The sequence below is a fragment of the Schistocerca serialis genome, chromosome 7, assembly GCF_023864345.2.
Source record: "Schistocerca serialis cubense isolate TAMUIC-IGC-003099 chromosome 7, iqSchSeri2.2, whole genome shotgun sequence".
Lineage (NCBI taxonomy): Eukaryota > Metazoa > Arthropoda > Insecta > Orthoptera > Acrididae > Schistocerca > Schistocerca serialis.
Window position 1 is genome coordinate 210,153,230 of NC_064644.1, and position 25,915 is coordinate 210,179,144.

Consider the following 25,915-nt stretch of genomic DNA (forward strand, 5'->3'; position numbering starts at 1 on the left):
TCTGTTGACGGGAAGAAGAACGCGGGGCGACTAGCCCGGCCGTTCACAATTTGAATTAGTGATTTACTTTTAAAATAATAATAAAAAAACATTACCTAGAAAATAAGTTTGGAAACGTTAAAAGTGCATTGTGAGTGGTAAAGTATCATATTGAACTGGGCGGTACACAACTGTAGTAAAACTGAGTGGAAGCTGGTAGCATAAAACTTATGTAGAAACCGTAAAACATAATGAAAATTTTCCCTTTCCACGAGTGGCACGCAGGTTTTTAGTTTAGTGAGGACCCTTATGGCGATGTGGAACAACACGTCACAGTCATCAGCTAAAGGAACATACACACGCCACTCCTGTTTAAAAGCATTCGCTACTGAAAGAAATGGAAGGTAGGAAAACCTTACATTCCACACTGTCAAAAACTACTACGCCAATTAATAGCTAGCAGCAGTATCACTGAAGGGATACTTTAAGTGTTGGGCCAGCTTGAAACTTGCTAATTAAAAGTCAACCACTAATCGAGGCTCACATAAGATAAGACCTGAGACGAATTTCACATCAAGAAAGACAGATAAATTTTAAATTAGTGAGGACGTAAATAATGACGCAGCACAATAATGCGCCATAACCAAAGGATAAAAAATGAAAAACATACAAACTTCTATTACATGCTTAGGTGACTAGTCACATATCAGCTGGACACCACCAACAAACAAATTGCAGCAGTAGAGTTTCCAGGTTACACTGTTCTTACCGTATCCCACCTGGAATTTTGCCATGGCAGCGTGGTACAATGACATAATTTTAAAAAATTCCATACCTCACTTGAAAAATGCAGTTGTGAATAGTTTTTGAGAGGTGATTATAGAATTAACACTAGCTAGATTATTGGTATTCTTATTCCGCCGTGTATTCACCTTCTTCTAAAGCAACATGGTAGTCAGAGATTTTGATGTAGCAATCATCCTCCCTGCTGAAGATGAAATAGAACATTGGGTATTTTCGGAAGATTCTGCCCTCTAGGAGTCGCGTACCTACAAGTGGCGGATGGAAGAATCAACTACATGTAACGAATGTGTCAGTAAGACATAATACTCTTATATTTGGTCAACTGGCCAAAATATCGAAACGAAGTTTTGAGCAAATGATAGTACCCGGAAGGGTACGTAATTTTCTGCATGATTAATTGTCTTAACTCTTGTATGAAACTAAGTACCGAAAGAAGTACGGTTTCTTTAATGAAACAGTGTAGTTTTTTGAACGGGAATCGAAAGTTATTACTAGTAAGAGAATAGTGTTATATCGCTTGTCAGTGGTGGTTTTTCGAAACATATTCGAGAATACGCTACGACTGCAGTGCAACCCGGCCGGAATTGACGATTACAGTGTATAATCCGCCAATTTAGGCTTTCTAGCCACGCTTCGTCGTTATAAACATATCTCATCTTGATCCTACTTGACATTGTATAGACACAGCGTCAGCTACGATTTTTGTAAATTTAACTATGCGGTAACTTATAGTGTACCAATATAGGCTTTGTAACACTAGAAGTTAGCATATAGTTCCATTTGGAAAAATCGTATCCGACCCTCCATTTCGTATAATGCAGGGCCAAGAGTAAATACGTCCCGTATCGGGAACGTAGACGTATCTTCTTGCTGCATCTAGCGACGGAACTTTGTGTGAGACAGTCGCTTGGCTCTGTTTACTTCACAGTAGCCACTGTGGTTGCTATGTCTTTTAATTTTAGCACATTTATCGGGTACTTGAGCGTAAATTTTCAACGACAGTGGTAAACAGTCGCTGCATCAATGCAGTCGTCTTTACAACTGCTATTTAAAATATTATTCTACTTAATAAAACTATACTTGCTCCTACACTTCGTTTCATAGAAAAGTTAATAATGCAGCTAATTTATTTGTCCCTCTGCATACCATAATTTTCAGAAAATGTTGTTTCGATTTCTGAAACAGTTCCCAAAATTAAAGATATGCTACGTCTCACGTAACTTACCCTGAAGAGGGGTGGTCAGAATATGGCGAATAAGGACTCTTTGACCAAAAAGGACACAGACGTCTGCCACCTTAAAGACAGACGAAGTGGCCACCCTTTGGTCCCGTAGCTGGATTCGGCATATTCTTCCACTTAGCTTGAGATGGATCCAGTGTTTATTTTTGCCTATCTGTCTCCCCTGACTTCCTCTCGTTCTCCCCCGACCTCGATGCCTTTACCGTATTCAAAGGCTCAGGGCGTCCTTCTAGTTTCCTTCTTCAAATTCTTCAAGCGACTTATGAATGTGGAGTCTTTATTGGCTTGGTGAAGCCTGCCTTCTTCGGGGAGTTACCCATGAATACAAATCCAGATTGAGGGTTTAATCGATGGGCCTGTAGCCCATCCTCGATGAAAGACCAGTGAGAATTCACGAAAACAGGTGAATAAACCACGACGACGAATAATGCAAGGGAAAAGGATTTTTGGATATTGGGACGTACAAGGTCTGAATACAAAGTATCATGAAATATTCAAGACAGTAAAAGACTTAGCTTTGAGTGATATAAAGCGAAAGGGAAATGGATATGGAAAGAAAGGAAACTATACATACTTTTTTCAGGACAGTCAGCAAAGATAACAGAGCAAACGCTCTTAACGCAGATGAAGAGTGTGAAGCGAGTTTGTAGTCGGGTGCTTGTCGATAAAAAGCTGATAACACTTGATCTTGAACTACATGTCAATAAAATTTTGATAATTGGTGTGTAAGAAACAAAAGACACATGCAAAAAAGATGATACGTTTTCTGATAGAATGGCCACCCTGCTTGACAAACAGGACGAATGTGTTGGTAGCAAAAAGACTTTTTTATTTTGTTTTTTGTAGAACACATACAACACAAGCAAGAATGGATCGGAAATGAGTGTTAACGAACCAGCTATAAATTTGCACAAAAATTTACAATTTTCATCTCCAATTGGTCATTGGCAGGGAATTATTTCAACAAAATAAAATCAACATATAGAATCAACAATAATGTGAGGTATGAACCTTGGGCTTCGCGTTCCCAGGCAGCAATAAGGACTTCAATGAACTTCACGCAAGTATTGGTATTTGCCTCTTCACAAACGGCGCCCTTACTGATCACCTGTGACGTGAGTTAAAACGTGGAGAGGTGCTGTAAGTACTGGTATCCATATCCATCTGTTTACAGTATGTCATTTAGTTTCCATGGAGTCGTCTTCTGAAGCTACGTAGGTTCTTATGAATAACCCCATACACATATCCCTATAAACATATAAGGCGGTTGCAAACTGGAGGGAGAACTGTCAAGTTATTCTTCTGCGAAGAGGAAATGGCGACTACAAGGTTGTTTGTGGCCGAGGATAGCAAACCTATTACGTCTTTAGAAACTTAGTGGAGGTACACAATCGATGAGGTATGGAGATAAATGGAAATAAATGTAGGAAAACAACGCAAATAATGGTCATAGGAGTTGGAGGGCATGATTTAAAAATCGAGAAGGGATTCATTAAAACTATAAACTTACATACGTACTGCGGCAACTAACTGACAACGAATGGAAGAAATGTTCAAGATATACTGAATAAAATAGGGAAAGATAAAATAATAATTAAGCTGCTACATCTTGAATTATAAAATGACAATATCTTAATTTGCAAAGAATAGCAATGTGCAAGAGTTTTGAGAAAATCCCTGTGTCATATGAAGCACAAGTTTACACACTGAGGAAGGAAATGGAAAAAGATGTTCACCAATGGAGTGTTGTTTTGGATAGTGTGTTGCCTAACCACAATAATGGGCATGGTTAGCAATTAAGACACATGTCCAGTGAAAAGAACGTGTGGTGCAGCAGTGTGATACTAATGGATGGGAATAAAATATGTCAGAAGCTGGGGACTTGGCCACGGACAAGAACGTTAATAAGAGGTACGCCTATGAAGAACGGGAATCCGTGAATTTTGGAGGCCAAGTAGAAAAGGATTTGACTGATACTTAGCTGCGTAATACATACAAAGATACAGTCACGAATCCCTGTACAGTTCTTTTAATTTCTTTTTGTTAAAAATAACTGTTTCTCAGGATGAAATAAACAGAATAATTAGTTCACGTTATATCTTTTTACTTTTTTATTTTTTTCGTTCATGTTTATATGCCTTGTGACGACATTCCGAGAGCTTCCATTCTTGTACTCGTCTGAAGAAGAAAGTTTACAGATTAATAGTCCGTTGACGTAGATGTCTTCAGAGTTGGAGCTTTAGTTTCTATTGGACGAAGATAGAGAATAAATCAACTGTGGGTCGGTTTAAAAAAAAAAAAATACCTGGACACTTACCTTAGTGATGTACAGCCTACAGGAAACTTGGGTTGATCTAGACTGTTCGACGGCAATTTAAAAGTTACTCCTCCTGAATACGTTTGATAGAGATCTCATAAGCACATTTAACTCATCTCAGCTGTTAAGCCCATTTATGTGATGATACATTCGTACTACCACCTTACATTTTGCACCATCACTCTCCACTGCAGTTGAATGTTCCTTGTGCGCACCGACTGTTCTTGTTATCTGTCACATTTGTACAGAGTGAATGTTTCAGAAAAGTGGAACCGGGATAATTGTGGAAGACGGTTATGAAAGTGGTTAAAGCTCGAAGATTAGGTACACAGTCAATATTTAAGTGAAACCGTCTAACATAAATTGAAGGTATATTTGGCATGGAGGTTGAACAGCGAAAGAATAAAGGGGTAACAGAGGAAACGAAAAGGTTAAAAGTAACAGCGGACGAAAAAGGTTGCTGACACTGTGAATCTAGGAACGGGCCTGGACGTCTATAAGATACAATTTCGGTCCAACAAGTACTAATTATCGAATGCCTTACGTTATTATATAATATTAAGTGTTACTGATATGTGATTTAGGTTTTTTAACTGCAACAGTCTCACTGTGTTTTTGAATTTTATTCCGGTAGTTGTTAAAATGCACTGCAAAAATGTAGAGAACAGTTGGACTGGAACCTTCTTGTGCGGTTGATGGTTAGGTTATGATTGTTAAGGTACATTTCATTGATGATTTCATGGCCTGGGCTAGGGAGGCGGTCAAAGTTGCTTTGGGAAAGCGTATGGTGGGTTCAGTAATATACTGATACTGAACGTGGGATGTTTGAAAGAGCACGGACAACAGGCCAGGGGACTCGGTCATCGGAGATATAACAGGGCGTGGGAACTCACTTTTCCCCAAAAAATAGAAGAAATGAGTATGTAGTAGCTGTAGGAGCTTTATGTGTTGGTGCAGCATTCAGGCGAGAGTACGTAGGTACAGAAAGTGAGGCAGAGTGTGTGTGATTCTAGGATTTAAAAAGACCGGTCAAACCTAGGAGAAGTGGAGGATGAAGTAACTTTGACTCAGATGATGATGGTTGGATGAGGATCTTCTATGTAAAGATGACGATCATGAGATTTAGCCACCGTGTTCATTCGGTTACCAGTTTCAGCCGATTGTGAGCTTCATTTTGGATGATTAATTATTGCTAATTCCTGGTTTATCGACTGTTAGTAGGCCTAATTCCCAGAGGAGTGCCAGCTTTATGTAACTCTCAAGAGCTTCTACAGTTTAAATTTGAGTATATATTTGACGTCTTGAAAGACTGAAACTGAGCATTATTGTTTCGTTCAGCCAGCAGCGACACTGTAATCTGTAGTGAAATGTTGTGTGTCTGTTGCAATCCACAGGCCAGAAGTTCGCCATCCTGGAGGAGAAGGCGGTGCTGTCGTATGTGCTGCGCAACTTCCGCGTGGAGACGGTGGATAGGCTGGAGGACCTCCAGCTGATCGGCGAGCTCGTCCTCAGGCCGATGAACGGAGTTAACCTCAGGCTGTGGCCGCGGTAGCACCAAGTCTGTGGCGGCGCTTCTAAGTGCCTCCTGTCCAGTCCGCCAACAGCGCTTCATATCATCATTTTTTCATCTCGTGATCTGTCCATTTTAATAATCTTGTACATATGTTTATACATTTTATTGAATAAATAGTATTTTGTAATTTATTTAGCTTCAGGGAGATACATATAATACTTATAACTATCCCAATTACAATGTTGAACGTTATGAGCTTTACACGCATTGTAATTGTGGGCGAATCTAGGTAGCAATCAATTGACTGGAAAACGACGATCTCTCAGTTCAGTTCCGAATGGGAGACATCATGGCAGTCAGATTAAAGAGTGTCCAACCCTCTCGCGACTTTCGTCTTAGGGAGCAGAAGTACTGTTAATTTGTGACATCACGGTGACATTCGGGTCGACACGTCACCTGAGGTCACCCCTCTATGTTGAGTGAAACGACTGTTCAGGTGAACCAGTACGCAACCATGCTGCGGCTAGCAGATTCTTGCGCGGCTCATAGATGCGTGCACACTCTGTGAAATCATGTTGGCATGTCGGGCGAAATGAGTGATGGTAGTCCGCTGAGCACAGAGTTTTTGGCTTTTTTTGTGTGTCATGAGTCTTCTGACTGATTTGATGCGGCCCGCCACGAATGATCCCAATCTCTATTTTCTTCTACAGGTTTTACCCTCTACAGCTCCCTCTACTACCATGGTGTCCCAACAGATGTACTATCATCCAGTTCCTTCTTGTCAGTGTTTTCCGTATATTCCTTTCTTCGCCGATTCTCCAGAGAATTTTCTCGTTTCTTACCTAACCAGTTCACATTCAGCGTCTTTTTGTAGCACCACATCTCAAACTCTTCTATTCTCTTCTGTTCCGGTTTTCCCGCAGTCCATGTGTCACTTCTATGCAAGGCTGTGCTCCAAACGTACATTCTCAGAAACTTCTTCCTCAAGTTATGGCCTACGTTTGATAGTAGTAGGCCAGTAATGCACTTTTTGCCAGTGCTAGTCTGCTTTTTGCCCCCCTTGCTCCGTCCATCATTGGTTATTTTGCCGTCTAGGCAGCAGAAATCCTTAACTTCACCAGTTATGATGTTAAGTCTCTTGCTGTTCTCACTTTGGCTACTTCTTCTTACTTTCGTCCTCCTTCGATTTATTCTCAATCCATATTCTGTACCCACTAGACTACACATTCCTTCAACAGATCGTGTAATTCTCCCTCACTTTAATTTGGGAATAGAAATATCATCAGCTTACCTTAACACCGATAGCCTTTCACCTTGAATTTTAATCTCACTCTTGAACCTTTCTTTTATTTCAGTCTTTGCTTCTTTGACTTATAGCTTGAACGATAGGGTTGAAATACTACATCCCTGTGTCATACTCTTTTCAATTCGTGCGCTTCGTTTTTTGTCTTCCGTTCTTATTGTTCCTCCTTGCTTCTTGAATATGTAGTATATTACCCGTCTGTCCCTATGGCTTACTCCCATTTTTCTCAATATTTCGAAGATCTTGCACCATTTTACATGTCGAAGGTTTTTCCGGGTCGACAAATCTTATGAACATGTATTCATTTTTCTTCTGCCTTGCTTTAATTATCAACCGTAAATTCTGAATTCCTCTCTGGTGCCTTTAAAATTCCTAAAGCCAAACTGATAGTCATTTAACAGATCTTAAATTTTCTTTTCCATTCTTCTGTTAATTATTCCTCTCAGCAACTTGGATGCATCACCAGTTAAGCTGATTCTGCGATAATTCTCACTCTCGACAGTTCTTGCAATCTTGGAAATTCTGAGAATGATGTTTCTCCGAAAGTCTTACGGTATGTAGCCAGTCTTATACTTTTCACACGCCAACGTGAATAGTCGTTTTGTTGCCACTTCCGCTAACGATTTTCGAAATTCCGAGGGAATGTTATCTATCCCTTCTGCCTTATTTGATTTTTACTACAGCCCACACAATCGTTTCGAGACTGTCAGCAACGTTTATAACAATTCTTACTTATTCTCCCGTCTCCGTTGTACATTTTTAATTACGTAACATGTTTCGACCACCCTGCATAATCTTCAGACATAAGTATTTGTGTCAACAACCCGTTTTGTCTGTATCAGAACCTCATATCAGGGTAATACTTACATCTGAAGATGATCCAGGGAGATCATATTTTAAAAAGTACACAACTGAGTCTGAAGAATAAATGAGATGTGTTTTAAACTATAATTGTTAGTTGCCCCTCCAGCAACCAGCAGATGTGGTGTGCCTTTAGTCAAATGACTGTACCAAACATTTGAAAGCCCCCTACTTCTTTTTTAAACTAATCTGAATACGTAATTGATATAGCGTCAGTAAAAACATTCTCAAAATTATTCCTCCTTTTTATACGAAAGTGAGAAGTAGGTAATGAAGGCTGATTATCGTTGGTACATACAACTACATGGTTTTCCACTAAATCCAGAACTTCATTTATATTTACTGTCCAAATGTTTAACTAAGGCTTTCTTATTAAGATTTCAGTAACTATATATTTACGCTCAAAGATTAGTTTAACATTTCACTTACCGTTACTAATCATTGGCGGCTTAACGGACCAATCGCAAGCTCGCCCTGAACGTTAGATGCGAATCCGGCTAGCTCTTTAGTCAGTAACCCGTCCGTATTTGTGCTGACAACCTGTTGCTAAGACGGATTACTTTAAGTCATTCAAATTAAGTGAAAGTTCAAAACAGGCTATGGAAATGTTTGTGTTCGTAACTGTACAGTCATCAAAAGCGTGTGGAGAGAATTTGTGAACTTTGATGGTGCTCGATAAGTGATGGTTAGAATCCGCGATCTTTGATGAATACAGTGATTTTAGACTGGCTCTCATGTGATACCATAACAACAATATTCATTTTAGTGATTTTGAGATTGAGATCAATAAAAATCATGTGTCAATCCCCAATTTTGAGACTTTCATGGAAATGGCGTTGATATACACACATCAAAAAAGTTTTGTATCAAATCACAGACACAGTCCCTTTGACTGTTCAGAGATGTCACTAAACCCGCCCAAAGATCGAAACAATCATGCATGAGCAGCGCCTTTTAGACGGAGGGGGTCCGAAAGTCGATCCAAGAAGGTACACTGCTCGTGTTGCGTGTTGTCTGTAGCTCAACCATGCCTAGACGATCAATACTGCGGTTCGATCGCGTCCACATTGTTCCTTTGTGCCACGAAGGGCTCTCATCAAGGGAAGTGTCCAGGCATCTCGGAGTGAACCAAAGCGATTTTGTTCGGACATGGAGGAGATACAGAGAGACAGGAACTGTCGATGACACTCCTCGCTCAGGCCCCCTAAGGGCTACTGTTGCAGAGTATGACAGGTACCTACGGATTATGGCTCGGAGGAACCCTGACAACAACGACACCATATGCTTTTCCTGCAGCCACAAGACGTCGTGTTACGACTCGAACCGAGCGCAACTGGCTGAATGATGCGCAACTTCACTTCGGACGTCCATGGCGAGTCCATCTTTGCAATCACGACACCCTGCAGCGCGGTACAGATGGACCCAACAACATGCCGAATGAACCACTCAAGATAGTCATCACGTTCTCTTCACCGATGAGTGTCGCATATGGCTTCAACCGGACAAGCGTCGGAGACGTGTTTGGAGGCAACCCGGTGAGGCTGAACGTCTTAGACACAGTGTGCAGCGAGCGTAGCAAGGTGGAGGTTCCCTGCTGTTTTGGGGTGGCATTATGTGGGGCTGACTAAACGCCTTGTGGTCACGGAAGGCGGCGTAACGGCTGTACAATACGTGAATGCCTTCCTCCGACCGATAGTGCAACCATATCGGCAGCATATTGACAAGGCATTCGTCTTCATGGACGACAATTCGCGCCTCCATCGTGCACATCTTATGAATGACTTCCTTCAGGACAACGACATCGCTCGAATAGAGTGGCCAGTATGTTCTCCAGTCATGAACCCTATCGAACACGTCTGGGATAGATTCAAAAGGATTGTTTAAGGACAACGTGACCCTCCAACCACACTAAGGGATCTACTCCGAATCGCCGTTGAGGAGTGGGACCATCTGGACCAACATTGCCTTGATGAACTTGTGGATAGTATGCCACGACCAATACAGACATGCACCAACACAAGAGGACGTGCTACTGGATATTAGAGGTACCAGTGTGTACAGCAAAAGTCCTCGCTGTGTGGTGGTACAACATGCAATGTGCGGTTTTCATGAGCAGTGAAAAGGGCGGAAATGAGGTTTATGTTGATCTCTATTGCAGGTTTCTGTACAGGTTCCGGAACTCTCGGAACTTTTATTGATGTATTTATTTCCACCTGCCATTCTGTTATTCACTGCTCATTGCTCGCATGTTAGCATATGCGGGTCGCGGGGAAGAAAACCAGTGGACACATCGAGACAGCTTTAGAAGACACGAGGTAAGCTAACCTCCCCTTCTGCCCAGCGAGAAAAAAGGGAAACCTGTGAAAATTTTTCACTGTGAATTGGTCAACGTAGTCCTATACATGCAACAAATTACAAAGAACTATTTGAACAGTTAGCATTGTTGCGGTAGTAAGAGATAGTAAATTAGAACTTTTTATTGAAATTCATTCACATTGCCACTGCAAAGTGTCGCGGCAGGAGCATTCGATATCTCATCCTAATTGGTTATTTAGTTAAGCAGTGGGGCAAAAGATTGCCACATCCTTATACCATCTGTAAGTATATTTGTACTCTTTCTTATAGAGAGGATACGTGCAATGAGGACGTAAAAACTCGCTTTGAGTGCAATAATAATAAAAAAAAAATAGTCTCACTCAGGGCAGAATACTAGTTCCGTTGCTATTCAATGCATCCCGATGGGAGGCCATTTATATATGCTGATAACATAGCCGTAGCTGCTCAATGCAGTAAATTCGAGGAAGTCGAGGAGAAATTAACTAGCGACCTTCAAATATTAGGGAATTACTATCACCACACCCACCTGAAACCAAACGCAACAAAGACGCAGGTTTGTGGTTTCCAGACAAGAAACAAAGGAGCCAAAAGAAAACTCCACGTGAGTTGGGAAGGTCAAGAGCTAGAGCACTGCTACCCTGCCAAATACTCAGCCATGAAGTGGACAGAATTCTGTCACTTGAACGGTGCTGTTTGGGTGCTAGGCAAAATGTCAGTGCTAGCGATAATATCATTCGCAAACTGACTAACACAAACTGAGGTGCCTACCCAAAAGTGCTTGAAACGATAGCCATTTCACTCAATTGTTTCAGCAGTGGAATATGTCGCGTCTGTGTGGTAGAATTCGGCCCACGTGAAACACACTGATGTGGACATAAATGAGTCCTGGTCTGTATACAGTTTGTTTTTGGATGCTTGCTTCTAAAGTCCTATGTATATATTTATATCCATGAAACACACTACACATTTTAAATAATGACTAACGCAATATGGCGGCTTAAACCATTTTATCCCTTCATCCGTGATGGTGGTCCAAGACCGAAACCGGTGGAATTTGGGTTTAAAATAAAGACAGCTGATATGCTGCATTTTATTCGTTAATGAGTCATCCCGCAAAATATCAGGATGTACGAAATCTACCCTCTCAGGAACTGCTCCCCCCAGTACACAGCGGCAAGTAACTGCCGCGGTGGAGACGAAGAAACAGATGTCATATAATCTTCAGCCTCTAGGCGAGCACCAACAACAGCCCAGGCGGCTTAGATCAAGGAAGAGCTTCCTTTCGACGTCAGAGCTAAACAACTCACCTTCGAAGACTTCAGTTATGGAAGGAGGAAACATCAAACCCCATCCCGGAGCTGAAGGAGGAACTGACTTGCCCAAAGTTCAGAACAAGCAGTACCCCGTTAGATTTACAGCTAGCAAATCATAAGGCCATCAGTGTACCTGATTACTTGGGAAAAAATATTTAAACTGTAAATTGTATTACAGTTGACTTATACTAGATGTCAATGTTTGGTGTTTTGGACACAGGAAATAAATAAACAGATGGTATAACACCTATTTACAATGAACATGGAGTAGAATAATTCTTCTGAACATGTTCGCGATCTGCAGGAATTCTCCCAGTTCTAAGAAGTGCAAATCTATCTTATACTTGCTGTAACATGCTTTCAAAGAATTTGAAAATACTCCTGCTGATAGCAGCTTATCTGAAAAACAATTCTTCTGTGGGCAAAACGTGTCTAATGAATCGTGCTTGCGTTAGCTACCTCTTTCAGTAAAAATACACGAGCACCTGAAAACATTCCAGGAACAAGTGTTTAGTAATGACTGTGGGATTGAGAAAACTGAAGAGAAATCTATTGTAACTTCTTATTACTATTCAATAAACATGTAAGAAATCAACATACAGGGTGACAGTTATTGAATTACATGAAATAAAATCGTCATAACTTCTGAACGGTTTGCGTTAGGAAGTTCAAACTGCGCGGTTGGCACTGGTCATGATGGGAACTAGTATGCGCATGCGCCTTGTTATTTGTTGGCCATTCGCAAGTGAAAAGTCACGGTACAGCGTGCCAGAGAGTATTAAGAGTATAATGCTTTTGAAGGCCTATTATCCGAGCAATAACAGCCCAACTGCGGCTCATAGGAAGTTTGTGACGGACTTCAAGCTGAAGTCAACCGGTCCAGTGTACTAACAATTAAGAATTTGATTCGCAGGTTTGAGAGAACGAGTAGCGTTCGTGATGAAAGTGTTGGCAATGTCGGTCGTCCTGGAAGGGTGAAAACGCTTGATATCATAGAGAAGACATGCGGTGTGTTTCAAACTAGCCTCAGGAAATCGACCAGAGGAGCTATACAACAGATGGAATCAGCCAGGAGACACTGCAACAAATTGTTGTTGAAGACCTGCATTTCTTTGAATACAAAATTCAAACCCATCAGCCAATATGGCCTAGGGCCATGGGGAACCACGGTTGTGTTTCGCCAACTTTAATGCCCACAGAATTGACGAACAGAAATTTACGTGAATATGGTTTGGTTTATCGACAAAGCTTACTTTTATTTGGATGGGTTCATCAATAAGCAAAGTTGGCGTAATTGGCGAAATGAGAATCCGCATTTCGCTATCGAGAGATCTCTTCATCCTCAGCAGGTGACTGTATGTTGTGCAATGTCCAGTCACGGAATAATGGGTGCAATATGCCTTGATGACAAGGTGACTACCAAGCAGCACGTGAAGGTTTTGGAAGATGATTTCATCCCTATTATCCAAAGTGACCCTAATTTCGGCAAGATGTGGTTCATGCAAGACGGAGCCGACCCCATCGAAGCAGGAGAGTGTGCGATGTCCTGGAGAAGCCCTTTGGGGACAGCATTCTGGCTGTGGGGTACCCAGAGGCCACCCGCATGGGCCTCGACTGGCCGCCATATTCTTCGGATCTGAACACATGGGACTCCTTTTCGTGGGACTATATTAAAGACAAGGTGTACAGGAATAACCCAAACCACTGATGAGCTGAAAACAGCAACTGAGGAGATCATCGACAGCATCGATGTTCCGACACTTCAGCGGGTGATGCAGAATTCCGCTTTTCATCTGCGACACGTCATCTCCAATGATGGCAGGCATATAGAACGTGTCATACCCTAAATCCGAATATCTGTAGTGACGTTTAATGCTGAATTAAGTGTGTGCACGCCGTAAAATGTTCAAATGTGTGTGAAATCCTACGGGACTTAACCGCTAAGGTCATCAGTCCCACACTACTTAACCTAAATTATCCTAAGGACAAACACACACACCCATGCCCGAGGGAGGACTCGAACCTCCGCCGGGACCAGCCGCACAGTCCGTGACTGTGCACGCCGTAGTTTATAACTAATTTATGTTTTTTTCGTATAGTTCTATTACTGGCACCATGCATATTTGTTAAATAAAATGAATATTTGTTAAACCAATGAAGACATTTTCCTCTTGCGGCCCTTACCTAAATACACTGCAATGGGAGGGGGGATTGCTACCTGGGATGCTAAAAACTCTGTACACCCCTGACCTAGAGGACAAGGCCGAAAGCTCCATGAGGAGGTCTGCGGATGATGGTGATACTGGATATGGAGCAATCGCAACGCTAGAAAATTGTAAAGAAATGCTGGAAGACCTGCACAGGATTGACGATTAGCGCAGTGCTCGACGGTTCACCCTAAACAGAAATAAAGTATCCTATAATGTATACATAAGCAGAAATTTCCTTTATGGTATTATTACACTATTGTTGAATAATCATTAAAAGTATCCACATTCATAACGTGTTTAGGAGCTTGATATCGCGCAGTATAAAGTGAAATGACCCTATAAACTAACGACAGAAAAATCATAATACAGACTAGTTCCTCACGAAGAAAGTGGTTTATAAAACCTTCGATCGACCCTTACTTGCGTATAGGTCCTCAGTTGGGACCCATATGAAAAAGGATCGATAGAGAAAATATAGAAGATTGAGAGCAGAAAATTGCGTTTTGTAACGGCTGGTTCAGCAAGCGTGAATATTTCACGGGGATGCTCAGTGGCAAAAACTGTAAGACAAGCGTTGTGCATCACGGTGTAATTTACTGTTAAACTTCCGACATAGAAGGCCAACCGGTACTCTACTTCCTTCTACGTACATTTTGCGAAAGGACCGCGAAGGTAAAATCAAGGAGACTCGAGCTGACGCAGAGGTCTACCAACAGTAGTTCACATGGAGCACCACTCGCGACAGGACCAGAAAAGATAGACAAAGTACCCTGCGCCACACATAGTAAGGTTTGTTACAGAGTATACATATGATGAAATTTCAGACATTAAATATGTCCAGTTGTACTACTGTACAAGCCTATATGGTGTGTGATGAAGGGTATTTCTTGTGCCGCTATAACTTCACCTTATGCCTATTGAACTCCATAACGGTAATTGAGAAGAATGACTGTAGGTACGTGATATCCTTAAATAATAGTCATGTTTCTGCAAGTGGCAGTTACTGGAGCTTTCATCTTTTCTATAGGCGAGCGAATGCCGGAGATATGAGGACAGCAGGTTCTGCCGGAGATTTGCGGGTACCGCCTTCGTTTGCGAGAGCCCATGTTGGTCAGTGTCATGTATTTTAAAACAGATCTTTGTTTCTGCCGTACCCTGTAGAATCAAATAGGGATAAAAGTTTTAAATATTTACAAATTTAGTTTTTGATCAGCTCGTAATAAATGTTCCCGTAGCTGAATGTCCTGATTCCTTACACAATTGCGATAAATTCGTGAGATTGACGATCGTTTTAAAGATTACCAGTTCTTGTATAAATACGACGTATTGTTCGAAACGGATGCAGTTTTCTCACAGCTGCAGCGTAAAATACTCGAAATATTTAACTAGACAAGCTAAAACTGTATCATAATATTTAAAATAATTATTAAAATAAAATGAGTTTTTAATGTACCGGTACCGTGTTTATAAAATGCCACAAAAAGTGTAAAATAATTTCTCCTAGCCCCATACAGATTCCCAACACCATACGAATCTGAAAATTTGTGATTGTGAATTTTTAATAGCTATGTTGTAAGATTTAAATCCAAAAAGGTGAAAACTCTGGATGCATGCTTTAGACACTACTAAGAAGCTGAGCTATTCATGGATCAGTTACGTTTTGCATGCTCCCCACGTTCTTCATTATAAATATTACAAGTATTTTCATAGCTATTATTAATAACAAATAAAATATTTCGTGATTATCTGTATGGGATTAGGAATCTGTATAAGGTAAGGAGAGATTATTTTATACTTTTAAAACCGATCTAAAAACGTGGTATATTAAAAACTGATTTTTATTTAAAGAATTATTTTCTGGCTTTTGGTCTCGGTTGTGTGAAATTACTTAATCAATACCACACATTTTGATAAGATTAAAAGAGAGACGTCGTAAATTTCTGGTTAAGTGTATCAATGATGACGAAAAAGAAACAGCGTAGACCACTGCATAGCTCATACAATATACACTCCTGGAAATTGAAATAAGAACACCGTGAATTCATTGTCCCAGGAAGGGGAAACTTTATTGACACATTCCTGGGGTCAGATACATCACATGATCACACTGACAGAACCACAGGCACATAGACACAGGCAACAGAGCATGCACAATGTCGGCACTAGTACAGTGTATATCCACCTTTCGCAGCAATGCAGGCTGCTATTCTCCCATGGAGACGATCGTAGAGATGCTGGATGTAGTCCTGTGGAACGGCTTGCCATGCCATTTCCACCTGGCGCCTCAGTTGGACCAGCGTTCGTGCTGGACGTGCAGACCGCGTGAGACGACGCTTCATCCAGTCCCAAACATTCTCAATGGGGGACAGATCCGGAGATCTTGCTGGCCAGGGTAGTTGACTTACACCTTCTAGAGCACGTTGGGTGGCACGGGATACATGCGGACGTGCATTGTCCTGTTGGAACAGCAAGTTCCCTTGCCGGTCTAGGAATGGTAGAACGATGGGTTCGATGACGGTTTGGATGTACCGTGCACTATTCAGTGTCCCCTCGACGATCACCAGTGGTGTACGGCCAGTGTAGGAGATCGCTCCCCACACCATGATGCCGGGTGTTGGCCCTGTGTGCCTCGGTCGTATGCAGTCCTGATTGTGGCGCTCACCTGCACGGCGCCAAACACGCATACGACCATCATTGGCACCAAGGCAGAAGCGACTCTCATCGCTGAAGACGACACGTCTCCATTCGTCTCTCCATTCACGCCTGTCGCGACACCACTGGAGGCGGGCTGCACGATGTTGGGGCGTGAGCGGAAGACGGCCTAACGGTGTGCGGGACCGTAGCCCAGCTTCATGGAGACGGTTGCGAATGGTCCTCGCCGATACCCCAGGAGCAACAGTGTCCCTAATTTGCTGGGAAGTGGCGGTGCGGTCCCCTACGGCACTGCGTAGGATCCTACGGTCTTGGCGTGCATCCGTGCGTCGCTGCGGTCCGGTCCCAGGTCGACGGGCACGTGCACCTTCCGCCGACCACTGGCGACAACATCGATGTACTGTGGAGACCTCACGCCCCACGTGTTGAGCAATTCGGCGGTACGTCCACCCGGCCTCCCGCATGCCCACTATACGCCCTCGCTCAAAGTCCGTCAACTGCACATACGGTTCACGTCCACGCTGTCGCGGCATGCTACTAGTGTTAAAGACTGCGATGGAGCTCCGTATGCCACGGCAAACTGGCTGACACTGACGGCGGCGGTGCACAAATGCTGCGCAGCTAGCGCCATTCGACGGCCAACACCGCGGTTCCTGGTGTGTCCGCTGTGCCGTGCGTGTGATCATTGCTTGTACAGCCCTCTCGCAGTGTCCGGAGCAAGTATGGTGGGTCTGACACACCGGTGTCAATGTGTTCTTTTTTCCATTTCCAGGAGTGTACATCGTCTAATTTTTGATTATTTGTAATATTTGTAGAAGTTTGTGGAGATGAGTGAAGAATAAATAAAAAAGTTTATTAGTGAAGACGTTAATGGACGTCAGCGTTACCCATAGTGGATTGTGAGTTGGGTCCATTCTCAAACTTTATGACAAGGTTTGTACTGTTGCGGAACTTAAGTCCTGTACCTCTCGCTTAATTACCTCCTTTTCAACACAAAGTTCACACTCACTATATTTACACGCTATCATACGCGCAACGTGTGAGACATCCGTAATTAGAAGATTTGCAAGTTTTTTTTTTTTTTTTTTTTTTTTTTTTTTTTTTTTTTGCCTGTAAGAGTACAAACAAATTGAATATTCGTAGTTCAGTTCAGTGCTGTTTAGCACTTGATGCATCCGTTTGTCTTAAGCTATACAATTGAAAACGGTGGCAAATTTTAATTAAAAATTTTATCGAGTGTCTTGTTGGCTCTTTAATTTTGGAGAAATGTTATTGCTGTACTGAATTTGCTGCAGCTACTTGTTGTTTAAAACTACTGAACATGATTCAAAACTTTTAAAAATGTGTGTGAAATCCTATGGGACTTTACTGCTAAGGTCATCAGTCCCTAAGCTTACACACTACTTAACCTAAATTATCCCAAGGACAAACACACACACCCATGCCCGAGGGAGGACTCGAACCTCCGCCGGGTCCAGCCGCACAGTCCATGACTGCAGCACCCTAGACCGCTCGGCTAATCCCGCGCGGCTTCAAAACTTTTAATTAAGTATTCTTTTGTCATTGTTATTTGAGAGGGGGGGGGGCTAATATTTTAATTAGCTTAAGAAGTGTCACTTTTTTGTAAATGAAACTAAAAAAAATTGCGTTTTCAATAAACATATATTTTATACTGTTAACTCAGTAGACTCCCCACGGGATATTTCCTATGAGCCCCCAGTCCACCAACTCAAAAGATAAGTGAATAATCTTCTGTATAGTATTTATGGCTAAGTAATACGTGATTACAAAATTGACGTACCTACTGCGCACACTAGCTTCCGTTAATGCAATTAAAATTATATCCACTAGTATGTGGCCTCCAATAGCAAGGTACAAACACTAATGATTCGTTGTGATGGGCATACTTACCTATTTCTGTAAATAATCATACTTTGTAACGTGAGCTAACTTGTGATTCTTACTTATTAACGATGCAATAGCTATACTGTGATCCTTCTTCTAATTAAAATTCAAATATCTCTCGGCGACAAAAATTTTGCTAGAAATTTGTCATCAAAATGTGTTAGTGTAATATTCGGATGTCTTAAGTTATCCCATTATGTACTTATCCACTTCAATTCCGTCGTTCTCTGTCTTTTGTCTAACGAATCTTCTTTCAAGGAAACATAGACCTGTCCATGGGACTACCTCAGTTTAGGGAGAATAAAAACATGCTAGGATCTTAAAATTTTCTCCTTACGAAGGTTAAGTTTATTCACCGACTTTTTCAGACACACGCAGTCACTGCTGTGCACTAGCGCCAGTGTAAACCGAACTACTAAAATAATCGAACATGCCACAGAAATAACTATTGCCACAGCCACTTTCACCGTAACATTTTAATATGCAAACACAGCTCCCCCACTTCAGATGTTGACGACTATGTGTTAGAGAACATGTTGGACTCTCGACACAGTTCTTCATTAACTGAGTTATTGCACTGAACATAGTTCAAATTAATGGCTCCGTTTTTGTAAATAATCTATCTAGAACTCGAATAAAAGACCTTGTCAACCTTAGGACAACAGCACTGTATAACAAATCTCAATTTCCGGAAATTGCTATGTAGTGCCTATTAACGCAATATTTCTCACTTGACTCGTACCCACGAGCGCAGTTCAATTCAACAACCAATACCAGACCTAACCAGAAACCACTCGTCTTCACGGGATGGTTCTGTACAAGTCGACTAGTACAATAAACCGGAACGAAATCTGAATTTACACCGCTTACAAATAACCATCACGCCAAAATATCTTTAAAAAAGTGACTTGTTAGCGTACAGCCATCAGCTAATAATCCCTGAAGGATACGACAACCGATTTTAACATCTTAAGTAATCTCTTACTGAACAATAGCTCGAATTCCGCTCAAGCCCAAATCGTTACTGAACAATATAACCATAGGAATCAGTACTAACCTCTTTATAAAGCAATAAACGCAGTGTTTTGAACCACAATATTCACCTGCAGCCAACCTCTCGCGTTGGCTTACCCTACAGTTTAACGCCAACCCTGGTATTCCCAGACCGACAGACCCCCACGGTCAGACCACTTTTCTATATTCTCACGAAAATCTGTCATGAAGGTCATACTAAATTTTTAGGAACCATTAACTTTGAACAAACGAATAGCGTTACAACCACTTTTAACAATTAAGTTGTTGTATGTCATGTATGCCGTCGGTGATTTTTCAGCGGCTGGCTGCCTCTTGGTGCATACTCTACATCTACATCTACATGGTTACTCTGCAATTCACACCTAAGTGCCTGGCAGAGGGTTCATCGAATCATTTTCATACTACTTCTCTACCATTCCACTCTCTAATGGCGGGTGGGAAAAAGGAACACCTAAATCTTTCCGTTCGAGCTGTGATTTCCCTTATTTTATTATGATGATCATTTCTCCTTACGTAGGTGGGTGTCAACAAAATATTTTCGCATTCGAAAGAGAAAGTTGGCGATTGAAATTTCGTAAATAGATCTCGCCGCAAAGAAAACCGCCAGTGACTGCCACCGCAGCTCGCATATCATATTAGTGACACTCTCATCTCTATTCCGCGATAACACGAAACGGGCTGCCCTTCTTTGCACTTTTTCGATGTCCTCCGTCAATCCTACCTGGTAAGGATCCCACACCGCCCAGCAATATTCCAGCAGAGGACTGACAAGTGTTATGTAGGCTGTCTCTTTAGTGGGTTTGTCGCATCTTCTAGGTGTTCTGTCTACAAAGCGCAGTCTTTGTTTGGCCTTCCCCAATTATCTGTGTGGTCTTCCCAATTTAAATTGCTCGTAATTGTAATTCCTAGGTATTTAGTCGAATTGACAGCCCTTAGATTTGTGCGATTTACCGTATACCCAAAATTTATCTGATTTCTTTTAGTAGCCATGTGGATGACCTCGCAATTTTCTTTGCTTAGTGACAATTGCCACTTTTCGCACCATACAGAAATTCTCTCTAGATTATTTTGTAATTGGAATTGATCGTCTGATGATTTTACTAGACGGTAAATTACAGCATCATCTGCAAACAATCTAAGGGGGCTGCTCAGATTATCACCTACATTATTTACGTAAATCAGGAACAGCAGAGGGCCTATGACACTACCTTGCGGAACGCCAGATATCTCTTCAGTTCTGCTCGATGATTTACCATCTATCACGACGAACTGTGACCTTTCTTCGCCGCTCATGTTGCTGGCCGTGCGGTTAAAGGCGCTGCAGTCTGGAACCGCATGACCGCTACGGTCGCAGGTTCGAATCCTGCCTCGGGCATGGATGTTTGTGATGTCCTTAGGTTAGTTAGGTTTAACTAGTTCTAAGTTCTAGGGGACTAATGACCTCAGCAGTTGAGTCCCATAGTGCTCAGAGCCATTTGAACCATGTTGCTGGAAGGTTCGAAACACCCGATACCCACAGCTCGCAATCTTTCTACTCTCCTTCCGTCTATAACAACCTCTTCACAACAATTTTACATAAGGACACTACAGGCGAACATAACCACAACAACGTTTTAACTTAAAGTTAACATACAGTTGATCCGTACATAAGCTAAGGCGACTCGTTCATTCATGACGACAAGCGCAACATATTTTGACGCGTAACAGGTTCCTATCATGCCTGTAACATTAACTATTAAATGTGCAACCGTGCAACACTTGACTAGCGCACACTTACGTACCCCGTATTAACCCGTTGAGTCCCAACAGCATGAAATAAAAAATAATTTTAAAATTTCTTGAAAAACTCACCTTTATCGCCATAGTAAGCAACGAATATAAGAAAAAATTGTCACAAAGTAAACAATAAATTGTTTTAAAGTTGTGGTTTCACATTGGAACCACTGGCATGTACAGTTTTCAATCACACATCATTTCATGTAAGCCATTTTTCCTAGAAATAACCCCACATTCTCAAACCTCCATGAACTCATAATGCCTAAAACGAATTATAGTCCTAAAGAGCAAGTAAAAATGGGCCTAAATTCAATATGTTTATATCAAAAGTACGTAGTCGTCTAGTGGTTTCATTTCGAAACCGCTCATAACAGCAGTAGTGAAAACTCAAAATTACGTTACAATAGCTGTTGGTATACTTACTTTCTCTGTCAATGAGTATATTTACTTTCTCTGTCAATGAACTCTTCAATATGAGCGCTATGAAAAAGGAAGAAGAAACCCCCACATATCACAATCACGTAGCACAATCTCCGCACCGACCGTTGCTTTGAACGTCGTGAAGTGAGTGCTACAATGCACAGCACTCGTAGAACTACTCAGTGTGCCACTAAATGTCTCTGTCTTGCCTTAGCTTTGGCGGTGTCACGCAAAAGGCTCTGGTACATCAAAAAATAATAATAAATAAATAAAGTGGTGGTTTTAAATCCTCTTCTCGGGTTTGCTGTCGGACCATATTGTGCAAATCGCACAGTATTTCGTCGATACAGTTTTCGCCACCTTCAGGTGGTTACAGCTGCTGTTGTCACTGCGACTAATGATGGGCAAGCGGTGAAGTCGAAGTCTATCGGGCCAGAAGCAGGCAATACACGTGTGCGGGAAGACGCTCGGAGTTGGTGCTCATAGTGACACCCACTGGCAGCCGTAGGAAGACCATTCGCGGGTGCGCTTGGGCAACGACTGTGCTGCCACACGCTCCTGTCGTTAAAAACTGAATTCAGTCTCAGCAGTGCGTTGCGTCGAGTGATGAATCGGAAGCTCTTGTTTCCGCTGTTTTGATTTAATAACAGCCAGTTCTGGATTCCAAGCGTCGTTTAATGCAAAACCTGCATCCCTATTGATAAGATTGTCTGCAGTACGGATATACAGGGTGGTCCATTGATAGTGACCGAGCCAAATATCTCACAAAATAAGCATCAAAAGAAAAAACTACAAAGAACGAAACTCGTATAGCTTGAAGGGAGAAACCAGATGGCGCTATGGTTGGCCCGCTAGATGGTGCTGCCATAGGTCAAACGGATATCAACTGCGTTTTTAAAAATAGTAGCCCCCTTTTTTATTACATATTCGGGTAGTACGTAAAGAAATACGAATGTTTTAGTTGGATCACTTTTTTCGCTTTATGATAGATGGCGCTGTAATAGTCACAAACCTATAACTTAGTGGTATCACGTAACATTCCGGCAGTGTGGACTGTATTTGCTTCGTGATACATTACCCGTGTTAAAATGGACTGTTTACCAATTGCGGAAAAGGTCTATATGTATGGTTATTGTGACCAAATGCCCAACGGTCGTGTGCTATGTATGCTGCTCGGTATCCAGGACGACATCATCCAAGTGCCCGGACCGTTCGCCGGATAGTTACGTTATTTAAGGAAACAGGATGTGTTCAGCCACATGTGAAACGTCAACCACGACCTGCAATAAATGATGATGCCCAAGTAGGTGTTGTAGCTGCTGTCGCGGCTAATCGGCGCATCAGTAGCATACAAATTGCGCGAGAATCGGGAATCTCAAAAACGTCGGTGTTGAGAACGCTACATCAACATCTATTACACCGGTACCATATTTCTATGCACCGGGAATTGCATGGCGACGACTTTGAACATCATGTACAGTTCTGCCACTGGGCACAAGAGAAATTACGGGACAATGACAGATTTTTTGCACGCGTTCTATTTAGCGACGAAGTGTCAATGGCAATCTAAATGGTGCAATGTATGCTGATTTCCTACGTACTGTTCTATCGATGTTACTACAAGATGTTTCACTGCATGACAGAATGGCGATGTACTTCGAACATGATGGATGTCCGACACATATCACGCGTGCGGTTGAAGCGGCATTGAATAGCATATTTCATGACAGGCGGATTGGTCGTCGAAGCACCATATCGTGGCCCGCACGTTAACCGGATTTGACGTCCCCGGATTTCTTTCTGTGGTTAAACTTGAAGGATATTTGCTATCCTGATCCACCGACAACGCCTTACACCATGCGTCAGCGCATTGTCAATGCATGTGCGAACATTTCGGAAGGCAAACTACTCGCTGTTGAGAGGAATGTCGTTACATGTATTGCCAAATGCATTGAGGTTGACGGACATCATTTTGAGCATTTATTGCATTAATGTGGTATTTACAGGTAATCACGCTGTAACAGTATGCGTTCTCAGAAATGATAAGTTCACAAAGGTACATGTATCGCATTGGATCAACCGAAATAAAATGTTGAAACGTTCCTTCGTTCTGTATTTTAATAATAAAAAACCTACCTGTTACCAACTGTTCGTCGAAAATTGTGAGCTATATGTCTGTGACTATTACAGCGCCATGTATCACAAAGTGAAAAAAATGGTCCAACTAAAACATTCATATTTCTTTACGTACTATACGAATATGTAATAAAACGTGAGGTTTCCTATTTTAAAATAACGTAGTTGATATCCGTTTGAGCTATGGCAGCGCCATCTAGCGGGTCAACCATAGCGTCATCTGGTTTCCCACTTCAAGCTAGACAAGTTTCGTTCTTTGAACTTTTTTTGTTTGATGCTTATTTCGTGAGATATTTGGCCCGTTCACGATCAATGGACCATCCTGTATATGGTCTCCGTAAGAACACAGTCCCAGAACAATGATGCTGAGAGTAATACATCAGTCTTATCGTAAGACATGCGATTCCCCGTGTTCAAGGAGTGCTCCGCTACTGTTGATTTATGATGTTGCCCCAGAAGTGTATGACGATGGTGTTCAACACAACTCTTTTGCACGGTTCGGCAGGTAAGGTTTCCCACATAGGCATGGCATCTTATATATGCGTAGTTTCCTAACACCAAGATTGTCTCTGAACAAGCACAACAAATTCCTCAGTTTTGCTGGTAGGCGACTTGAGGTCGTGTCTCGTGGGGATTTTTTTCTATTCTTTAAGCGAAGCCGCCAAAATACGGCAAGAAGTCCGTTGCAGTGGATGCCTTCGTATCTTTATTTACGTCCCCGCTTTGAACTTGCTTAGAACGGAATGCATGGCGTACCTGTCTGTCACAGTAGCCGTTCTGTTCAACATCGTCCTTACGTGCTGTAGCTCACCGGGCAGACTGTCGGTTTCAGAGGAAAACCACTTGGTCCCTAAGGGTAAATTAAGCGGGATCGAACTCGCAAATGACTGCTGTGTGAAGCTAAACCAATGCTAGCAGCCGCTGCGGTGTTCACTGGTGACCCCTCCCGCGTATCCCCGACACTCAGCAGCGCGTTGTGCTAGTCCAGCGAACCAGCTATTTTGCGGCGGTGGGGGAAGTCTGAAGGTCGGCCTCTGCCGCGCACAACCGCAGCAGTGTTAGTCCACACCTCGGCGCACAGTCTCGTCCGTGTGTCGCTACCGGCAACATTTTGAGACGGCTCCGAGCGATGCTCGACTTAACAGCGGTTCTGTTGACGATCATCGTGGTCGCAGTGTCTGCGAGCATCATTTCCAGGAAATGGCGTTGGAGCCAGGTCGAGAAACTTCCAGGCCATGTAGCTCTGCCCCTCCTAGGGACCACTTACGTCGATTTCTTCACGAAACGTGAAGGTAAGCAGACGTTTGCGCTCTTCTTTAGTTTTCATACGTCTCTTACGGAGTGCGTACAGAGGGAATTTCTTAATATTATTCATCTTCCTTGCTATTCCAGTGGCTGACTGATGAAGAGTAAAAGATAATCTCTGCGTATTACCTTGCAACTGCAAGACCAACACCACAGTACCAGATACCTATATTTTTATTGTGCCCGCCTTGTAACGTGGCAGTGACAACGAATGTTAAATGTTTCGTACTAACTTTAAATATTTTTGGCCCTGTATAGACCGAAAGAAGTGGTATCTGATACTCCCTGTAGAACTATTATAATCGTAGGCGGTTAAAACTGATGGTTTCCTAATAATCATCGAGAGATAATTACTGTATGATTCTTTATAGATCACTCAGATTTTGTATTACGTCTTCGACTAGATACGCCAAGAGCAATGCGTTCTCGTAACAGTTAAAAAAACTAGAAGCTATACCAACACTTAATTCATTTTGTTCGGTGATGAGATTATATTTATTATTTAAAAAAAAACTTCTAACTGAAGATGGAATGACGGTGGTTTTTAATGTGCGGCCAACTGTCCGAGCGTTATTTTCGCCTCAGAGATATCACAACGCAGCCAGTTGCATAAAAAGAAATTAATTGTTTCAATGGGAAAAATTTGAAAACTTCGATTTTCTTTCTTAAAACTTCTTTTGCATCTGAATTTGCAAATTAGTGGTCCCGCTTCACCTCTGTATTATTTAAATCTGTGCAAAATTAGAAGTATATCAACATTAAAACTGCCTTGTTATGAATGACATTTTCGATCTAAAAACATAAAAACG

At 42.0% G+C, this 25,915-nt stretch overlaps 1 protein-coding gene across 4 annotated transcripts in view; it reads left to right on the forward strand.

Annotated features, from left to right (window-relative positions):
- LOC126412813 (cytochrome P450 4C1-like) overlaps positions 1-25,915 on the forward strand; it is a 510,424-nt gene that overhangs the window by 287,483 nt on the left and 197,026 nt on the right. For 2 of the 4 annotated variants that reach the window (XM_050082597.1, XM_050082596.1), the window contains exon 1: positions 24,879-25,093. The exons of 1 other annotated variant lie outside the window; for it this stretch is intronic. In XM_050082597.1, coding sequence (XP_049938554.1) covers positions 24,931-25,093 — 163 coding nt within the window. In that variant the 5' untranslated portion in view covers positions 24,879-24,930. Of the gene's footprint in view, positions 1-5,734; positions 6,045-24,878; positions 25,094-25,915 lie in introns of those variants that run through there. One more of the 4 variants, XM_050082601.1, reaches the window with a different exon arrangement.